General features: G+C 39.2%; 1 protein-coding gene across 3 annotated transcripts in view; it reads right to left on the bottom strand.

Annotated features, from left to right (window-relative positions):
* The window catches only part of PDS5B (PDS5 cohesin associated factor B), a 129,976-nt gene that overhangs the window by 71,973 nt on the left and 39,917 nt on the right, over nt 1–18,086 (bottom strand). For all 3 annotated transcript variants that reach the window (XM_075420258.1, XM_075420277.1, XM_075420267.1), the window contains exons 7-8: nt 11,009–11,089; nt 8,210–8,350 (exon numbers count right to left, since the gene is read on the bottom strand). In XM_075420258.1, the coding sequence (XP_075276373.1) occupies nt 8,210–8,350; nt 11,009–11,089 (222 nt within the window). The remainder of the gene's footprint in view (nt 1–8,209; nt 8,351–11,008; nt 11,090–18,086) is intronic.

The raw sequence follows: 18,086 nt of genomic DNA, 5'->3' as shown, positions 1-18,086 counted from the left end.
ACACAGAGAGCTTTCAGCATCCTCCAAGAACAGGAGAAGGTCCTCAAAACTGGAACTATCAAGAGCACTTTCCCCCTTCACTCTAACAAGAATTTATGGAAGGAAGCATGGCAGCCCTAGGAATCATGAAGCAGAAGTACATCCATCAGACTTCACAGATTTCAGTCTGTCCTCAGACAGAACTCGGTAATTCTCGTAAGCCCAAGCACAATACAGATTCACCATAAGCCAAGCACATTTATGGGAGCAGCCTGGACATGATCTCCCAATAAGCACAGTCACAGTTCTTTGTAGATGATCAGTTGGAGTGGTCAGCAGTTGGGAGACATTGGGCATATGGAGTGCCCACAATAAGATACTCTTGGAAGCTGTTGAAGTTTCAACAAAGCATGACTGACATCCAGTCCTGCACCACTGTGAATTTTAAATGGTTCCCGAGTCGTCTATCACCACAGCCACACAAACATCAAAAAAGACAGCAAAGACCCCTTCTTAAGCAAGCGTTACTGAAGCATGGATTCTAAGACAGAATGATAGTTTTTCCAATATGGCCACTATAAGACCACGCACAGCATTCTAGCTATGAATCTTTGCATTAGAAACAATTGTTCAGCAACTTGACCCAGTGAATCACCAGATCTTGTTTTCCAAGTACTAAGTGGAACCAAAATGTGCCATTTACACCATATCAGAGACATACTTTTAAGCTTTCTTATGTAGAAATGATCAAAAGGACAGCACCAAAACGGCATACAGATAATCTCCATTGGCACCTGATAAAGATGGTTATGTCTCCATTGCACAAGACAACTAGAGACCAACTCAGACGAGCCAGACTCAAAAGAGTCCAGAAGACTTGATAGCACAGCACGTCCACAAACAGCATCACACTTCTGCATTCTCCCACAGAAATGTGCACCAGTTCTGCAGCATGCCCTTAAAATTCCTGAAAAGTGATCTACATGTCTAGACAATTCAGCCCACTTGTCCAAAAGGCAACAGGTTATCCAAAGCTGATCTGTCACCAGAAGACTTGCAGAACAACTCTATCCATTCCATCCAAAGATGTTACCGGCTGATAATGCTTTGTGGTGGTAGCAGCAGCCCACTAAGTTCTAGAAATGAATGATGTTAAGATAAGAGCAAGGTGTGATACTTAAGTCTCTGGCACCTACTGTCCTTAAGATAAGTATAGTGAAAAAACTCACAGCAGTGGCAAACACTAGAAAACTGCCAAATCACAGGAGGAATGTGTGCACAGAACCACAGAGGCAGGCGGCACAGAAATATTTTTCCATCAGCATTATCTTATATTCAGCTCAGTATTTCAAGTTGCCCCAGAGAACATCATGGTGGCGGTATACATCTTGGTCTCAGCAATGTTATCATAAATTCATTGATATGAATGACCATTTTGCTTTGGGTGGAGGAAGCATAGCTGGAAAGGCTCCCCTCAGTGTAAATGGACTCATCCCATTCACCAAACAAGATTTGTCAGTAATCACACAGCTCCAGGACCAGAACATCTGTCTTCTTGATGCATCTCAAGTAAAAGGGAAGGAAGAAAGGATGAATGAACTAAACTATAATTCTCTTTAAGCGCTCAGTAACAGAAAGCAAAATACATACACCATTAGAACACATAGATGGAGTTTCTCAAGAACGATCCTTCAAAGTCTTTAACCATATTATCATTCTTACAGGAGTTACTGTCTTCTCTTGTTTGGCTAATAATTTCCCACTGTTGCCAAATGACATCCCAAAAAAGTGAAGAAATTTTTTTCAGGTTGTCAGTAATGAAGTTCTATACAATTTGCCTTTGTAAATCCCACATCACATCATTCTTTTCTAACATAGAACATTTCAGTTGGAAGGGACCTACAGTGATCATCTAGTCCAACTGCCTGACCAATTCAGGGCTGACCAAAAGTTAAAGCATGTTATTAAGGGCATTGTCCAAATGCCTCTTAAATGCTGACAGGCTTGAGGCATTGACCACCTCTCTGGGAAGCTTGTTCTAACGTCTGATCACCCTCTCAGTACAGAAATGCTTCCTAACATCCAGTCTAAACCTCCCCTGGCACAGCTATGAACCGTACCCACACCACCTGTCACTAGATACCAGGAGAAGAGCTCAGCACCTCCCTCCCCACTTCCCCTCCTCAGGAAGCTGTAGAGAGCAATGAGGTGACCCCTCAGCCTCTTTTCTCCAAACCAGACAAGCCTGAAGCCCTCAGCTGCTCCTCACAGAACATGCCTTACAGCCCTCTCACCAGCTTTCTTGACCTTCTCTGGATGCATTCAAGGACCTTCACATCCTTCTCAAGCTGCGGGGCCCAGAACTGCACACAGCTCTCAAGGTGAGGCCGCATCAATGCTGAACATAGTGGGACAATCTCCTCTTCTGACCACCTGGTTGTGCTGTGTCTGATGCACCCCAGGGTGGAGTTTGCCCTCTGGGTTGCCAGGGCACGGGGCTGGCTCCTGTGGAGCCTGCTGCCAGCCAGCACCCCCAGGTCCCTTTCTGCAGGGCTGCTCTCCAGCCATTCATCTCCCAGTTTATATTTGTGTCCAGCATTACTCCATCCTAAGTGCAGAATCCGGCATTGGGACTTATTAATTTTCATGCCATTAATCACTGTCCAATGCTTCAAATTTATCTAGACCCCTCTGCAAGGCCTCTTGTGCCTCAAAAGAGTCAACAGCACCTCCCAGTTTGGTGTCATCAGCAAACTTGCTAATGGTGCATTCAACTCCCACATCCAGATCGTTGATAAATACATTGCACAGGACTGGCCCTAGAGTTGAGCCCCGAGGACACCGCTGGTGACCGGTCGCCAGCCAGATGTAGCCCCATCCACTACAACCCTTTGAGCTCTGCCCTTCAGCCAGGTCTTCACCCAGCGCACCATGAACCTGCTCATCTCACCGCAGAACAGCCTGTCCAGAAGGATGCTGTGAGGGACAGCATCAAACACCTCACTAAAATCCAGAAAAACTGCATCCACCACTTTCCTTTCATCGCAGGATATCAAATTGAACAGGACTTTCCCTTTGTGAACCCATGCTGACTGCGCCTGATGACTGCATTATTCTTTAAATGCCTTTCAGTAATACCCAGTATAATCTTCTCCATAATTTTTCTGAGAACTGAGGTTAGATAACCGGTCTGTAGTTCCTGTGCCTTCCCTCACACCCTTTTTATAAACTGGGATAACGTTGGCTAGCTCCCAGTCAGTGGGGACCTCTCCAGACTCCCAAGACCTTTGGTAGATGATCAAGAGTGGTCCTGCCACAAAATCTGCTAGCTCCTTCAGTGCCCTGGGATGAATCCCATCAGGCCCCGTGGACTTGTGAACATTCACCTGATACAGCTGGTCCCTTACAACTTCAGTGTCCACAAATGGAAAGTCCTTGTTCCCACACTCGCGGTCCTCCAACTCAGGAGACCGGGCAGCCCAAGGTCTATCAGTTTTATCAAAGACTGAGGCAAAAAGAAAGCATTGAAGGTCTCTGCTTTTAATTCAGCCCTGTTAGTCAGATGACCATCTAACAAGAAGCATCAGTCCGATGTCTTCTTTAGACCTCCTCTTGCTATTAACACACTTTAAAAAGCCCTTGTTCTCTGACAAAACACCGGCCAGTTCCAACTCTTGGAACTCTCTTCCAAAGCTTTGGCCTTTCATGTCTTCTCCCTGCATATACAAACCACAGCTCTGTAATCTTCCTGTGAAGCCTGACCTTGCTTCCAGAGATCATGCAACTTCTTTTTCCTCTTGAGCTCCACGAGGAGTTCCCTGCTCAGCCATGTTGGTCTTCTGCCCAGCTCACTTGACAATATGGAAGTCTAATTTTTATTTCCTAATATGAAGTCCTGTGCCCTACTGAGCTGACCTTCATTGTTCTTCAGGTTTTACATGGCAGTGCCAGTAAAAGAAATTTAAAAATTCTTTAACATCTTTATGAAAGTAACCATTTATCATTCTGCACTGGCAAAAAGGCTTTTCAGACAACATCAAAAGAATTTAAAAATAACAGCTCTTATATAAGAATAGCTCGAACTACAGTAAAACATAAGAAAATGCTTTAAGAAATTGATTTATTTCTTTTTAATTAAATTTCCTTGAAATGATCAAAAATATTGGATTCTGTTAGAGTTCATGCAAAATTTGCCAAGTTTGCACCTGAAAAATATTTTTTTTAAAGGATCAGCTTTAAAGTGAGCAAGAACACTTGGTGTCTTGCTCAGAGGAAGTCTACTATGAGTCTACTCCATCTGGCCAAAATTTTATTTACTCATTGCTTTTGAAACCAATTATAAAGAAAATGCACATTTTCAAAAACACAGAGAACAATTACTCAATTTATTTTTAAAAAGCACAGATCACACATCCACTTCCATGTGTTCAACGCATGCAAGTTGAGATCATTCTGACAATTACACTTCTCTGAGCTGACAACTCCACGTTGAGACAGTCACAGCTTTCCTTCAACATCATCTGCATTAAGAGTAATACAAACCTTTCTAGCAGCAAAACAGCTTTACAAGATCAAGGAAACAGTAACGGTCCCACTTACCCCACAACCATTATTTGAGTATTTTCCACTAGTATTTGAATTCTATTGTCACATCCGAATATTCAACAGCCATATCGGACAACTTCATGGAACAAAAACTGGACATCCTTGTGAAACTATGCATTTGACCCAAATATACTCCACAAACTTCTACTTAAATACCTACTAGAGAGTCCATGGTGACTGAGCTCAGAAAGCATGGCTCTTAAACAACACATATGGAAAAGGATGCAATACTATGTACCAAATTCAGAAAACTCCAAGCCATTTAGTCGAGCTCTGAATGATATGCAGAACTCACTGAAGTCTATGGTTATTGTAACATTAATCAGCCTCTATTCAAAAAGACATCTCTCCTCTCCCATATTTCAGTATGGACTGCCAAGCGTATTTTTCTCCCTCACCACCCACCTGACCCAAGGCTTCATCAAGCTAATGGCGATACTGCTGTCCAGTTTCTTCTCATTCAAAACACCAAATATTAGCTGCCTTCTACCATAAGCACTCCGAGTTTCACTGAAATCACACTGTCTTCTCAACACTCTAGCATACTACTTACCTGGACCCGAATTAAAAACGCTTGACACTAGCTGCTGCTGTTTAGAATAAAGCCACAGCTATTGTTGGGAGCGGAAAGTAATCATTGCTGGCAGGTCTGCATAAAGAACAAACTTGTGTTGATCTCAGAAAAACCAGAGGCTGGCCACATTTCATGAATATTTCAGGACATTCAACTTCAAAATACCCTTTTAAGCACGATTTTAGAGACCTCTCAACTCCTTTTATAACCATAAAATGGTTTGGGTTGGAAGTGACCTTTAAAGCTTGTCTAGTACAAACCGCCTGCCAGGGGCAGGGACATCTTTCACTGGATCAGGTTGCTCAAAGCCCTGTCCAACCTGACCCTGAACATTTCCAGCAATGAGGCATCCACAGCTTCCCTAGGCATCCTGCTCCCGTGTTTCAGGATTTAAACCAGGATTATCCTATTCCTAATACTGGGGGGGGGGGGCTGTCCTGTAAAAGATGGGGTAAACTACATTTGACAGCCGATAGGACAAAAGAGCCATATATTTGTCCTTATTACTTAAGGCATCAAAACCACACACCCAAAGCAACAAGCAGATTCAAACAGAAGCCATACCATGCTGTCTGAGCAGACACAAACTGTACTGAGTTCAACAAGACACGGAGGAATAAGAGCAGTAAGAATGTAACTACCAAAATATACATGTCTATTGAAAACATTGTTAAACTGGATCTTGCAAACGTCTAAAGGTGAAACACCTTATGCTCAAGGTTTCAGACCACAGAGAAAACTACACTAAGGATCAAGGAGATACAAAGCAACAAAATACAGGTTTGTCATCTAGAAAGAGTATTCTAAAAGGAACAGAAATGCAACCGTGAAAAAAAATAAGTGTTGTAAACCAAGAGGTACAAAGGAAACGTGGAAGTACTTAGGGCTGAAATCACCCAGTTGAAGGAAGAGACCAGAAGTTATTCTGGGGCAGGTGGAGGCAGGCAGACAGCAGAAGCCGACAGTGTTGCGTCACTAAACTTGCGGATTCCAATGGTAAAATAGGACACAAAAAAGAAGTTCATATTGAAACAGTGGAATATGAGAGTCAGTGAAGGAGCAGGAAGACAACTCAAGAACCTTCAGTTTCAAATGGACCTAAAGATGGAAAGCTTACTGCAATTATGGCTAAGAAAAAAAAAAAGGATGTGGCAGCAGTTAAGATTAAATCTTCTGAATAACAGCTTCAGCTGCAGAAGTACTGTTTTTATTGGAGCAAGAATTATAACTATTCAACATCTGTAAGAACAGGAACTGAGGGCTGATAAAAGTCTACTTTTAAGACACTGAGAGCAAACAGTAAATTAAATCCTACTTTCAGACATGTGAATGAAAAGATACAACCACTAAAAACCAACTCATCCAACAAGTGTTGTGTGCCTGCCTGGCAACATTAGTGAAAAAATAATAGGCATGAAAAAGCCATTATGATAATGAATATTGCAGTGAGAACAGGCCAAAGGTTCTATAAACCTAAAATCTGTCCTTGATAATAAAAATGCACACAAATTTAAAAGTTGTCCACTACACATGAGCCTTCAAGTTTAATCACTTTCAAACTTATAAAACTAATCAAATCCCCTACTTCCACAGAAACCCTGTAGAATGACAAACAGAATAAAAGTAGCGCAGAATAAAGACAGTACTGGCTGTTATACTGAATATCTCCAAGTGATGGAAACACTCTGAAATGGCAGAAAGTTAAAAAAAAACACTATTAAAATACATAGCTAGCACAAACTATCCTTCAGACATAAAAAATAAGCCTGAAAAATCATAAAAGTCATTGTAGCAATGACTACAAAACATATTTATGCAGTCCAGTGCTCTGTTTCCATCTGTCACACACCTCCTATTTCCACAAAATTGTCAGTACATCAGTTTCCATTCACACAGAGCCCAACTTTTCCCTGCCAAAATTCACTGTTCTGAACAGATGTAGTTTCTCTGCACAGCGAGCAGCACAAGGTACTTAGCATATTAAAGCCCTTCACAAGTAAACCAAAGAACACAACAGATCAGATTCTCATGTCATCAAAAAAATCAGTTATTGCTTGAAAGACGCAAGTCGAAAAAAACAAACCAATCAAAAGCCTAACAGTGTCGTGGTTTAACCTGGCAGCTGGCAACTACGCACTAGACAGCCACTCGCTCACCTTTTCCCTTTCCCCCCACCGGCATGAGGAGGAGAATGGACAAAAGGTAAAACTTGTGCGCTGAGATAAAGACAGTTTAATAAGACAACAAAGGAAATACTACTACTAACAATAATAATTACAAATATGTAAAACAAGCTATACACGATACAATTCATTTTTCTCGCTACTCCACAACCAATTGCGTAGCCAGTGCCCAAGCAACAATCACAGAACCCAGGGGTTTCACGGAGCTCACAAATTTCATGGATGTCACCAAACTCACAAATTTTGCATAACTCACTAAACTCACAGAAGAGACCAAATTCCCAGAAAAGTTTAAACTCACAGAAAAGAGGAGATTCACAGAAAAGAGGAGATTCACAGAAAAGAGGAGATTCACAGAAAAGAGGAGATTCACAGAAAAGAGGATTCCTGCCCCCCAACCAACCCCTTTTATATACAGAGCACTACATCTACGGTATGGAAAACTTCCATTGGCCAGCTTGGGTTAGCTGTCTGGCTGTGCTCCCTCCCAGTTCTCGCACACCTGCTCATCAGCCAGACATGGGAAACTGAAAAAAGTCCTTGATTTCTTAGCAACAGCTAAAGACATCAGTGTTACCAACATTCTTCTCATACTAAATCCACAACACAGCAGCTACTTTGAGGAAAATTACCTCTATCCCAGTCTAAACCAGGACACACATGCACAGTACGTTAATATATTTGAAGTAAATTACTTTCATGAGGGCTTTCACGAGTTTTTCTTCAAACAACACAAGAGATGATATAATACTAATACTTGTATGTAAAACATATGCCAAATAATTTTATGACTTTGTCAGTTAAAAAATCATATTAAAAGTCAAAGCACACACATTTCAAATATATAGGAAACATAACAAGTGTTTACCTTAAGTTTGAATTCAAGCTGTGGTAGAACAGAAAGCAAGAGGTGACTGTCGATATTGTATAACTCCAGAATCAAGTCAAACACGTGCTCTGACAGGTCACTAATTGAGGTTTTACCAAGCATGAGGACCTGATTGAAGAACTGGAAGATAAAACAGATTATAAATCAACAGCAAGAGTACATATACACTCTTATAAATCCTGTGCTTCTCTACCACTAAATCTACGTTCTCACACTACAACATTTATTTCACCACTCAAAAATAAAAGGGGGAGGGGGGGACAGCATTGGGCACACATAGATCAGGATTCTGTAGTAGAAATCACAGAATCATAGAATAGTTTGGGTTGGAAGGGATCTTTAGAGGTCATCTAGTCCAACTCTCCTGCAGCAAACAGGGACATCTTCAACTAGACCAGGTTGCTCAGAGGCCCGACTAACCTGGCCTTGAATGTTTCCAGGGATGGGGCATCTACCACCTCTCTGGGAAGCCCATTCCAGTGCCTCAGCACCCTCAGAGTTAAAAACTTCTTCCTCATATCCAGTCTCAATCTATCCTCTTCTAGTTTAAAACCCCTTGTCCTATCGCTACAAGCCCTACTAAAAAGTTTGCCCCCTCTTTCCTTTAGGCCCCATTCAGGTACTGAAAGGCTGCAATCAGGTCTCCCTGCAGCCTTCTCTTCTCCAGGCTGAACAGCCCCAACTCTCTCAGCCTTTCCTCACAGGAGAGGTGCTCCAGCCCTCAGATCATTTTTGTGGCCCATCTTAAAATATCATGTGTTGTGTTCAATATTAAACATAAAGGAAAACACATAAAAAGTGATGTTTAGTTTACCACAGCAAGCCTACAAATAATATAAGAAACACGACTTTGCAGGAGTTCCAGCGCATAGGATCTTTCTACGATGTAACTATATCTGGAGATCTTTCACTCTTGAGGACAATCACTTTAATAGCATCCTAACATTTAGTTAAAACAAGACTGAAACAACTGGCTAATTACTACACCACGCAGTTGACAGGTTAAGAAGTTGTAAGCAAAAGCATAATAATTAATAACTGACTGTTCCAGAATTTGAATTTACAAGCAGCATAACGCAGCTGTAAAGCAATTATTCTTTCTTGGTAAACTTCAGAGGTTTGAGGGAAGCTTCATACTTCTCATAAAAGAAAATATTTTCTAATATCATATATTAATTCCACACTACTTTCAACCATATCCTCTCATAATAGATGGGCAAGAAGTAACTAAATAGGAGTATACTACCCTCAACCCGTAAGGGCGATGGCATAATTTGGGAATTTTTTCTTCTCTTTGGGTTAAAACAATAGACAATTGTGGCTAAACAAATTAATACTATTTCCATCTGCCACTAAGGCAACAGAATACACTTAACTGGCACTTCAGTTGCCTATTCCCAAAGCTGGGACAAATAAACATCACAACCCCCTGTACCTGACAAGCTTAATCGTATCAGTAAAGAAACTAAAAACATTAAAATTAACACTTTTTAAAGTTACAAAGTGAACCCAAACAGGTGATGCAATACAAAGTCATCAGTTTCTAGTAATAACAACTAGAAAATTACAGAGAAGCGCTTTAACTTTCATTCCAAGTTAAAGACTCCATACTGTCTTTGCAGAAAAGTTTTTCTTTCTGGACACAAAGTTGCCTAGAAAGTACATATTCCTGGCTAGGCAACTAACTCCTACTGTGTCTTAAATATGTTTTAAGAAAGAAAGTAACTTTCAAAACAAAGAAACCAGACTGCATAATATTTCCCTCTTGTGGGAAACCAAGAACAGAAGACTGTATGTACATACTTTGCATAAGAGGAAGATTCTTATTGTACAGACTTCCTTAAAACCCACAAAATATCACCCAGTTCGTAATCTGACCTTACAGACGAACATTAAAAACATGTTCCCACATAGCAATACCTTCTCAAACAGCAGATTTGACTAACAGTTTTGGAGTAGAAGTTTTCACTGAATATTTTTTTAAATCATAGAAGGTACCCGCTTTCCAAGTACCACAAGTGTTACAAGTCTGAAAGCAACAAAAAAAGACTGAAAATTTTCTATTGTTTTCAAGCTCCTGAGGTTTTGGATAGCTGCCTTAAGACCTGCTAAATCCTTAACTACTTTAAATAAAAAAGTGTCATTTTTTTTTTGTCTATTGTGCAACTTAATTAAGAGCATACTCCTGTCTGAACTTTACTTCCTCTCGTCCCTCTTCTCTTGCAATGTCTAAGATGTCTACACTTAACTGGGCTACAACCCTCAATCCACTTGATGGTCTTTTTCCTTACTATCTATTCTTGGATTCCATTTCGTCTTCCTTTCCTGTGACAATGGCATTAAAATTCTGCTCTATCTTCACTTCTCCTAGCTTCTAAATAGTCTCCTCTCCTCACTAGAAAAATAATTTTGCCACAGGAACAACATGTTTATACTTTTTTTTTTTTAATCAGAACAATACATATAAGTACATTTGGTCTTCCAGTCACATTAAGGATTGAAGTGCAAGGTCTCCAAAGACAGCAGAAAGTCAATTATCCACTGTATTTCAGAAATCAAAATTGTTACAAGTTTAGTAGTTTTTATACAGTAAAGGATTAGACTCAAAGGGACAGGTTATGCAGTGCTTCATTAATAACAGTTCTCTAAAAAAACAACTGAGAATTTGTAAAAAGTTATTTTACAGTCCCATTTGACTATATACAATTCATTCTTTTTATAATACAGTTCCGTTAAAAAATTTATTGATTTCCATATTTGTTTGCAGTCTTCACTTACATTAGTAATGTATGGTTCAATCGCTTGTGCTGTCCTCTTCAGCAAAGCCTTTGCCAAATCATAGGCTTGCTTGTTTAAATTCTGAGGGGAGAAGAAACAGAAAAAATTTCAGCACATGCATTAATCTTAAAAATAAATACAAGAATTTAAAGCTACTACGTACTGGTAAAATCATGAAAGAAACAGCCCGTTCTTTTTACACTTTCAGTAGTAAAGATAACAGAGTAAAAACAAACATAGTCTAAACAGAGCTTTGTCATCTCCACTGATACTACTGAGAAACTCTTTCCTGGCAAATTGTGACTTACTTTTCAGTTGTCCATCTAAGCCTGACACTGAGTGAAGTCAGTTCCTGCATCTTACTGCTGCTCCTTATCAGCTTCCCCAAAAAACAGGAAACCAATATAAAGCAACAGAGGCATTTGCAGTCACCACAGAAGCAAGACACTGAACAGGATTGTGGTATAAAGTACAATTCTGTGCTAGCATCAAGCAGCTATCTGTGAACCACCATCCCAGCCTCTCCATAGTATCTCCTGAAGATACTTTCAGTCTGTTTGACTGAGATAGCAGAGAAAACACCACCTAGAATTTTAGTCCATGGGCAAAAAGGGTGAAGAATATAAACTAATGAAACTCTAATATAAAAAATAATAAAAAACCACCACCCACAATATTCACAGAATCACAGAATGGCAGGGTTTGGAAGGGACCTCTGTGGGTCACCTAGTCCAACCCCCCTACCGAAGCAGGGTCACCTACAGCAGGCTGCACAGGACCTTGTCCAGGCGGGTCTTGAATATCTCCAGAGAGGGAGACTCCACAACCTCCCTGGGCAGCCTGTTCCAGTGCTACGTCACCCCCAGAGGGAAGAAGTCCTTCCTCACGTTCAGACGGAACTTCCTATGCTTCGGTTTGTGCCCATTGCTTCCATATGTCTAATTGAGTTATTGCTCTACCATTGTTTTCTTCCTTTCCCAGCACACATTCTCCACCCTGTAGTTGCTATGTCCTTTCTCCGATTTCTATATCACAACTGTTTTTCCAAAGTTTTTGGAAGAAAATGCAACTCAGCCCTTGTGACACCCACTACAGAATTGATTAACACAGAAGAATGAAGGAAAAGTCTTCAATACCAGAAAATCTATAGTCTTTCAATAGGTAAAGTCTCTGTAAAAATATAGTTCCCCAAATTTTGATTAGTGTTTGCAATTTATAAATGGAATATGCTGGGTATTTTTAAGACAACAGTATAAAGGCGCAATTCGTAGTTGTTTTTTTTAAAATACATCTCATCCATAAAAAGAAAAAAATGTTCCTTTTAGCATAGTGAAAAGCAAACACAAGATGCATTGCCACACCCAGGGTATTTCTTTGCCTGCATGTGCTTTGTTCTTTGTGGCTATCTGACTCAAAAAGAGAAGATCTGCAAAGAGATGGAGAGTGTTGTCTAATTTCAAAAACTATGTTAAACTATAGGCTTCTAGACAGCAGTGGGCACAGCCTAACATTTTCTGTTAATATTAAACAAAGTAAGTCTTTGACTTGCTAACTGACAGAATTAATTTAGGTGACTGAAGTCAAAAGACTACGAAGATCCATTGCATGAAGTATCCATTTTACTCAGAGCCACTACAGTAGGTGAACAAAAATCCCAATTCTGGAAAGATACCTGAATGCTTACAGAAGATGCTAATATCGTAATTTCCTCTTCCCTTATCTAATCAAGACATAGAGGTCAACATCGGCAGTCCTTTTACAAAACTGTACAGCTGTTCTATGTCCCAGAAAAGAGAAGATTCTGCATGTCAGATTGCTCTTCATAGTTCATACAAAAAACAAACAAAAAAGCCTTTCCACCTGCAGCACTTGTTTTCTCTTAGTTAGCTGGAGTTGTAACTGTTCATTCAGAAAGTAAAAGTCACAAATTACCATAACAAGGAATGTATGCCATTTGCAATTCTTGCTCTGATCCTTCTTGACTTCTACAGTTCACCTCCACCAAAACAAAGAAAACTGCTTTCACCTGGGTAAAAGCGAACCCTAGATCATAAGCAAGATCCAATTTACATACGGAGCAAGTCCGAACAGCGCAGCAGAGCTCCAACAGGCAGGTATGTTTTGATTCTCATCAATTACAGTTCCAGCTTGTATCTTTCACACTGCAGCTCATTTTAAAAGAGCTGCCGTAATTCATCTACACAACTAGTTTAAAAAATTAAAGATAAATGCTCACACATATCCTTAGGAAAGCAAGTCTGAAAGAACAGAGACCTTTCATAATTAAGCCAAATAAGGCAAAAGATCTCCCAACACCTTATTATTTGCCCAGATAAATGCTAGCAGAAGCTATATGCAACCCTGAGTAATGTATTTACGTTACACTTCACTCTATCTAAAAAAAGCTGCAAAGAGAAAAAATAGTCTAGATCACAACTGGCTAAGGAAAGTTGGCTATTTTTTCCATGCCCCATGCACTTGATTTAATTGTGCCGATAGCCAGGGCCCTCAAATGTCCAGAGGCCAAACTCTCTGAAAATATCAATGTCAAAGAAGTCTTAAAAGCACACAAGAAAGTTTTCTTCTCCCTTTTCCAGCTTCAGGATAAAAGTAGAAACAAGAAAAAGTAGCACTGCCTTAGTTGAAATGAAAACAGGAGCAACCCAGGCCATTACCAAACAGGTTCAAAGATCTTTTACAAAACGTCAAACCTATCTTTCTGCCTAATTTAATAGCCACAATGATACTTTAAACTTTGCCTGAAGGAGAAATTTTATAAGACCTAATTTAACAAATTTGTTCTCTGTGTTTATCTAAACTCTTGTATCATTATCCTCTCTTCAATCTTTCTATACATTGAGGAAAAAAAATTGACATGCATTTCAAGACCTTTAAATGATTTAAGAAAGCCCTTACTGATGGGAAATATCACCTTCATCAGGATGCCTCTAAGAGCATGTAAGCACCCAGTGGAGATGAGCTTTTGAGAATCGTGAATCAGGTAGTAACTAAGCCATCAGCTGGCAACACTGTTTAAAGTGATCATTATGAAGGAAAAAGCAGAAATAAGTACTGATTGATAAGGACAAACCAAAGAACCACCCATGAAAAGGCAGAACACAGATCTGCAAGATAACTGAGAAGTTACATTTAACATCTAGCACAAGACTTGCAAGATGCCACAGACAGACCTTTTCCCCCCAAATCCTCTAGTTTGCTTTCAGTAAAAAATGTTACTGAAAAGAACGTGGTTTTGTTTTTTTGGGTTTTTTTTTGGTGTTTTTTTTTTTAATGCTTAGAAGACCTTCAGAAGTAATACATCAAGACAGACCATCTTGGTCAACCATAAGCTCTCTCCTTTATCTCAATTTCCACAATGATTTCTGTGTATATAGTACTAGCATTTCAAGCTTTTTACACTTCTTGAAAACATCAAGAATTTTGTCAACTCATTTTTCATACCTGTTGTTCTCTAGAAATTTTGACAAACTTCTACTGCAGACACAAATAGCAGTGGCAACCTCTCTGGCAGCATGGCACAGACATTTTTGTGTATAGATAGACAGTGCTCTCCAGGACAGTTTACCACAGAGCAAAAAATCAGTTGCACTGGTACAATGGGGTTGTCAGTGGTGGAAGTGCATACTCACTGATTTTTTTCAGTTACTTTTTCCAGTTGTTTCTCAGTGTCCAATTTAACAGAGCTCAAATAAATTAAAAGTGAAATAATTTGTACTCATCCTTTAAAAGAAAAAGCAAAAAAAATCCAAACCGACTACAGAAAATATGCATGTCCCTCACTTATTTTTTCAAAAAGGAAATTTCTAGCTAGCATCAATCCAGTCCTTAATTTTACAACTTTAGCAGTAAAATCAGATAAGTCTCTATCTAGAGCAAATATTCTTAAAAAAAACATACTTTTTAACATATTATTTTCTTGGCATTTGAAAAGGGTCTTCAATTTTATTCTTATCATCAATGGCACAGCAGCAGAATTTGTATCCAAGAGCACTTGACAAAACAGTTTTAACAGATTCTCTAGTTATGCTGGGGGATGGAAACAGGTTTTTAAAGGCAGGCTGACAAAGAAAAAGCTCAGCTGAAGTGTTGCCAAGATAGATAACAGTAATTATTAAGCAAGTTCCCAGTAGAGACAGTTAGGAATTTAACTGTCAATATCACTTTTTCAAAAAGATAAGCATGTAAAGGATGTGGGATGTGCAATGTGGGACTCCCCATAGTACTCCTGAGGCTGAAAACGGAACACTCTGGCAAACACTCAAGGAAAGAGAGTACAGTTTGCCTTCTAACACTCTGCACAAACACAACATTGGTTACAGGTACTGCCATAAAGGCGTTTTAATTTTAAAAGACAATTAAAAGGGAAAACTATTAATTTTTCTTGCCTTTTCATGTTGACTACCTCTCTCTTGCTTCTGATCCTTTCTTGCTTTAGTTCACTATTTATTTCATTCCCTCTTAATATAATCTTATCAAAAGGATTTCAGTAGAGTTCACAGCAAAGAAGAAAAGGGAAACCACAAAAGGAAAAAAAAAAACATTAAAGAAATGAAGGGCTGAGCACATGGTAAGACAAGAGAAGTTTACTGTTTTATTGAATTATCTGGTACCTGCTGTTCTACTCTAGCAAGTCTGTGCATACTCTAACATACCTGTTTTAAGATACTAGCATCAGCCATTTTCATTCTGGTTTACATCAATACAGCTTTTATTATGGGCAAGTCAGATGGATGACAAACTCAAGTGAGCTGAAGCACTTTAGACTACTTCAGTGACTACTAATTATAGCAGACAGACATTGTGACAGTACGTCATGCCTGCAGTATATGCTCCTTATGCCTGGGTTTTTGCCGTCGTCCTGCTAGCACCATTGCTTATTGGACTTACTACTCAAGACTATGGACCATATCTGGCATTTCTCTCAGGAAACATACTGACCTTCGTTTTCAGAGGTAAGAACACTCAATTAACCTTTGGTAAATTGTTCTACTACTTACTACAACTCTTAAAAATATTCATATAATTTTCACATCAATCTGTCTAGTGTTGAATTTCAGCCACCAGGAAACGGGATCCAAAACTAAAGGAGCTGTTTGAACCTTCTGTTCCCAATACACACTTACAGATTGCTCCTTTGATAAATTATACCGATTAAGCTCCTCAAGTCTTTAACCTAGTATTATCTAATACAACTGTTGATACACCAAAAATCATACTAGCTCCATCATTATTCGCTGGAATATAGTCATTCAATTCACAAGGGCACGCCACATTCCCTCACGTGCACAACCTTCCATCCAGCTGTATTAAAAATACATCGCTTGCCTATGTCACTTGCTACAAACATAGCTGTCATATTTACAACAATCTCTTGATTTGATCACTGTCAAACCTGAACTAGTAATAAATCTATGCTCCTCCTGCTTCATCAAAAACAATCTTTTGGTCCCCAGGGAATCTGGTTAGATAAGGATTCCCCACTCACCATTACACCAATACTTGCCATTTTTGGTTCCCAGTCTATTTTTTCAATTTCCCTTTCCCACAGCCTGTACAGCTTAATGACTAGGTCAGCCAAGACACAGTTGCTCTTTATGGTGGTCCTTAATCCCCTTGTAGTTTTGTGCTCAATGGACACAAGTGGAAAAAGTTTCACTCTGAATTCATTACACTTCCAACATGGCATTAGTAACCACAGAAAGTGGTTAGATGACTGTGTAAGCTCCAAAATTTTAAATAAACACTAGATGAAATTATTGAGATTAAACAGAAAAATATTAGAAGCTTCTTTCCACTAGTACAAAAAAAGGTTAAAAAGAGGAAAACAAAGGCAAAAGTACTCAGAATATGGTTTAAAGTTATGAAACTATTTCAGTTAGAAAACAAGCTATTAACTAGCATCCTATCCAAAGAGCCAGTCTGATTAAAACAAGCAGAAGAAAATGCAAAACCCCAAGTACCTTATTCTATTAAGATGTCAATAACTTTAAATCCAGTACAAAACAGAATTGTTCCAACGCTATAGCCAATCTTACAGGATGCAAATTCTTTGACTCAAGATCAGTTTATGAAACACAAATCACAAAAACCGTACAGTCAAATCAAGTTGAACACAGGTGACAACAGATGCTTAACAACTGAGCATATACAAACTGCAGTATTTTGCACAGTCTTGCTTTTGTTTCTTGTATTCCAAGGCTTCAAAAATATGAGTTTCAGCCACACAAATTTCATTCTGGTCCTGGCACAAAAGTACTAGACCCCTTGAAGGACACAGCTAAAACAGTTCCAGTGAAAAAAAATGATTGATCTACCCTAAGCATTTAGTCTTTGACAGTCTTTGGAAAAATAACTCATGTGCTGCTTATTTACTGAAATTGATGGCTTGTGGTAAGGCACACTATGTTACATTACTTGCTATATTCTTCAGAGAGCACCTTATGAAAAGTCTACTCAGTTTCTTCAGCTACACCACTGCACCACTATTAAAAAAAAAAAAAAAAGGCATTCTGAAGCAAAAATTTCTCCATTAACACCCACTTTATGTTACTGTAGTTTCTAAAAAGTACAAGAAAATTTAGCCCTTTCCTAAACACACTTAAATAAAAAAAAAAGCTGTTAGCTAGAACTGTCCAAAATCCAGCTAAGTACACATTTCCTCGACAACTCCTCAGATTTTTTTTGTTATACACAACTTTTAACTCATCTTCTACACAGTAGCCCAAGAGACTGCTGTAGGACCCAGCTACTTTTGCTTTTTAAACATTTAAGTGTCACAACACATTCAAAGTTTGACATTTTTCCTCAGTTCATTTGCAGGGCACTTTTTTTTTGACAAAACATTATTCATTAAAGAAAGACAGCTACCACTTGGGCTCTTCAGGCACCATTGTTTCTGAACATAGTTCTCTGGCTGCATCATAAACATACCAATGTGCTTTCAGTAACATCAAATCAACATTTCTGAAATCCAGAGCCAACTACAAATCAGCAGTCAGAAAAACTCTTCCCCCCCACACACTTTGGGCAGCGGTTAGGACTGTTGATACAGCATTAC

The sequence above is a fragment of the Opisthocomus hoazin genome, chromosome 1 (genome assembly GCF_030867145.1).
Source record: "Opisthocomus hoazin isolate bOpiHoa1 chromosome 1, bOpiHoa1.hap1, whole genome shotgun sequence".
Classification (NCBI taxonomy): domain Eukaryota; kingdom Metazoa; phylum Chordata; class Aves; order Opisthocomiformes; family Opisthocomidae; genus Opisthocomus; species Opisthocomus hoazin.
This window is presented reverse-complemented; position numbering and strand designations above follow the sequence as displayed.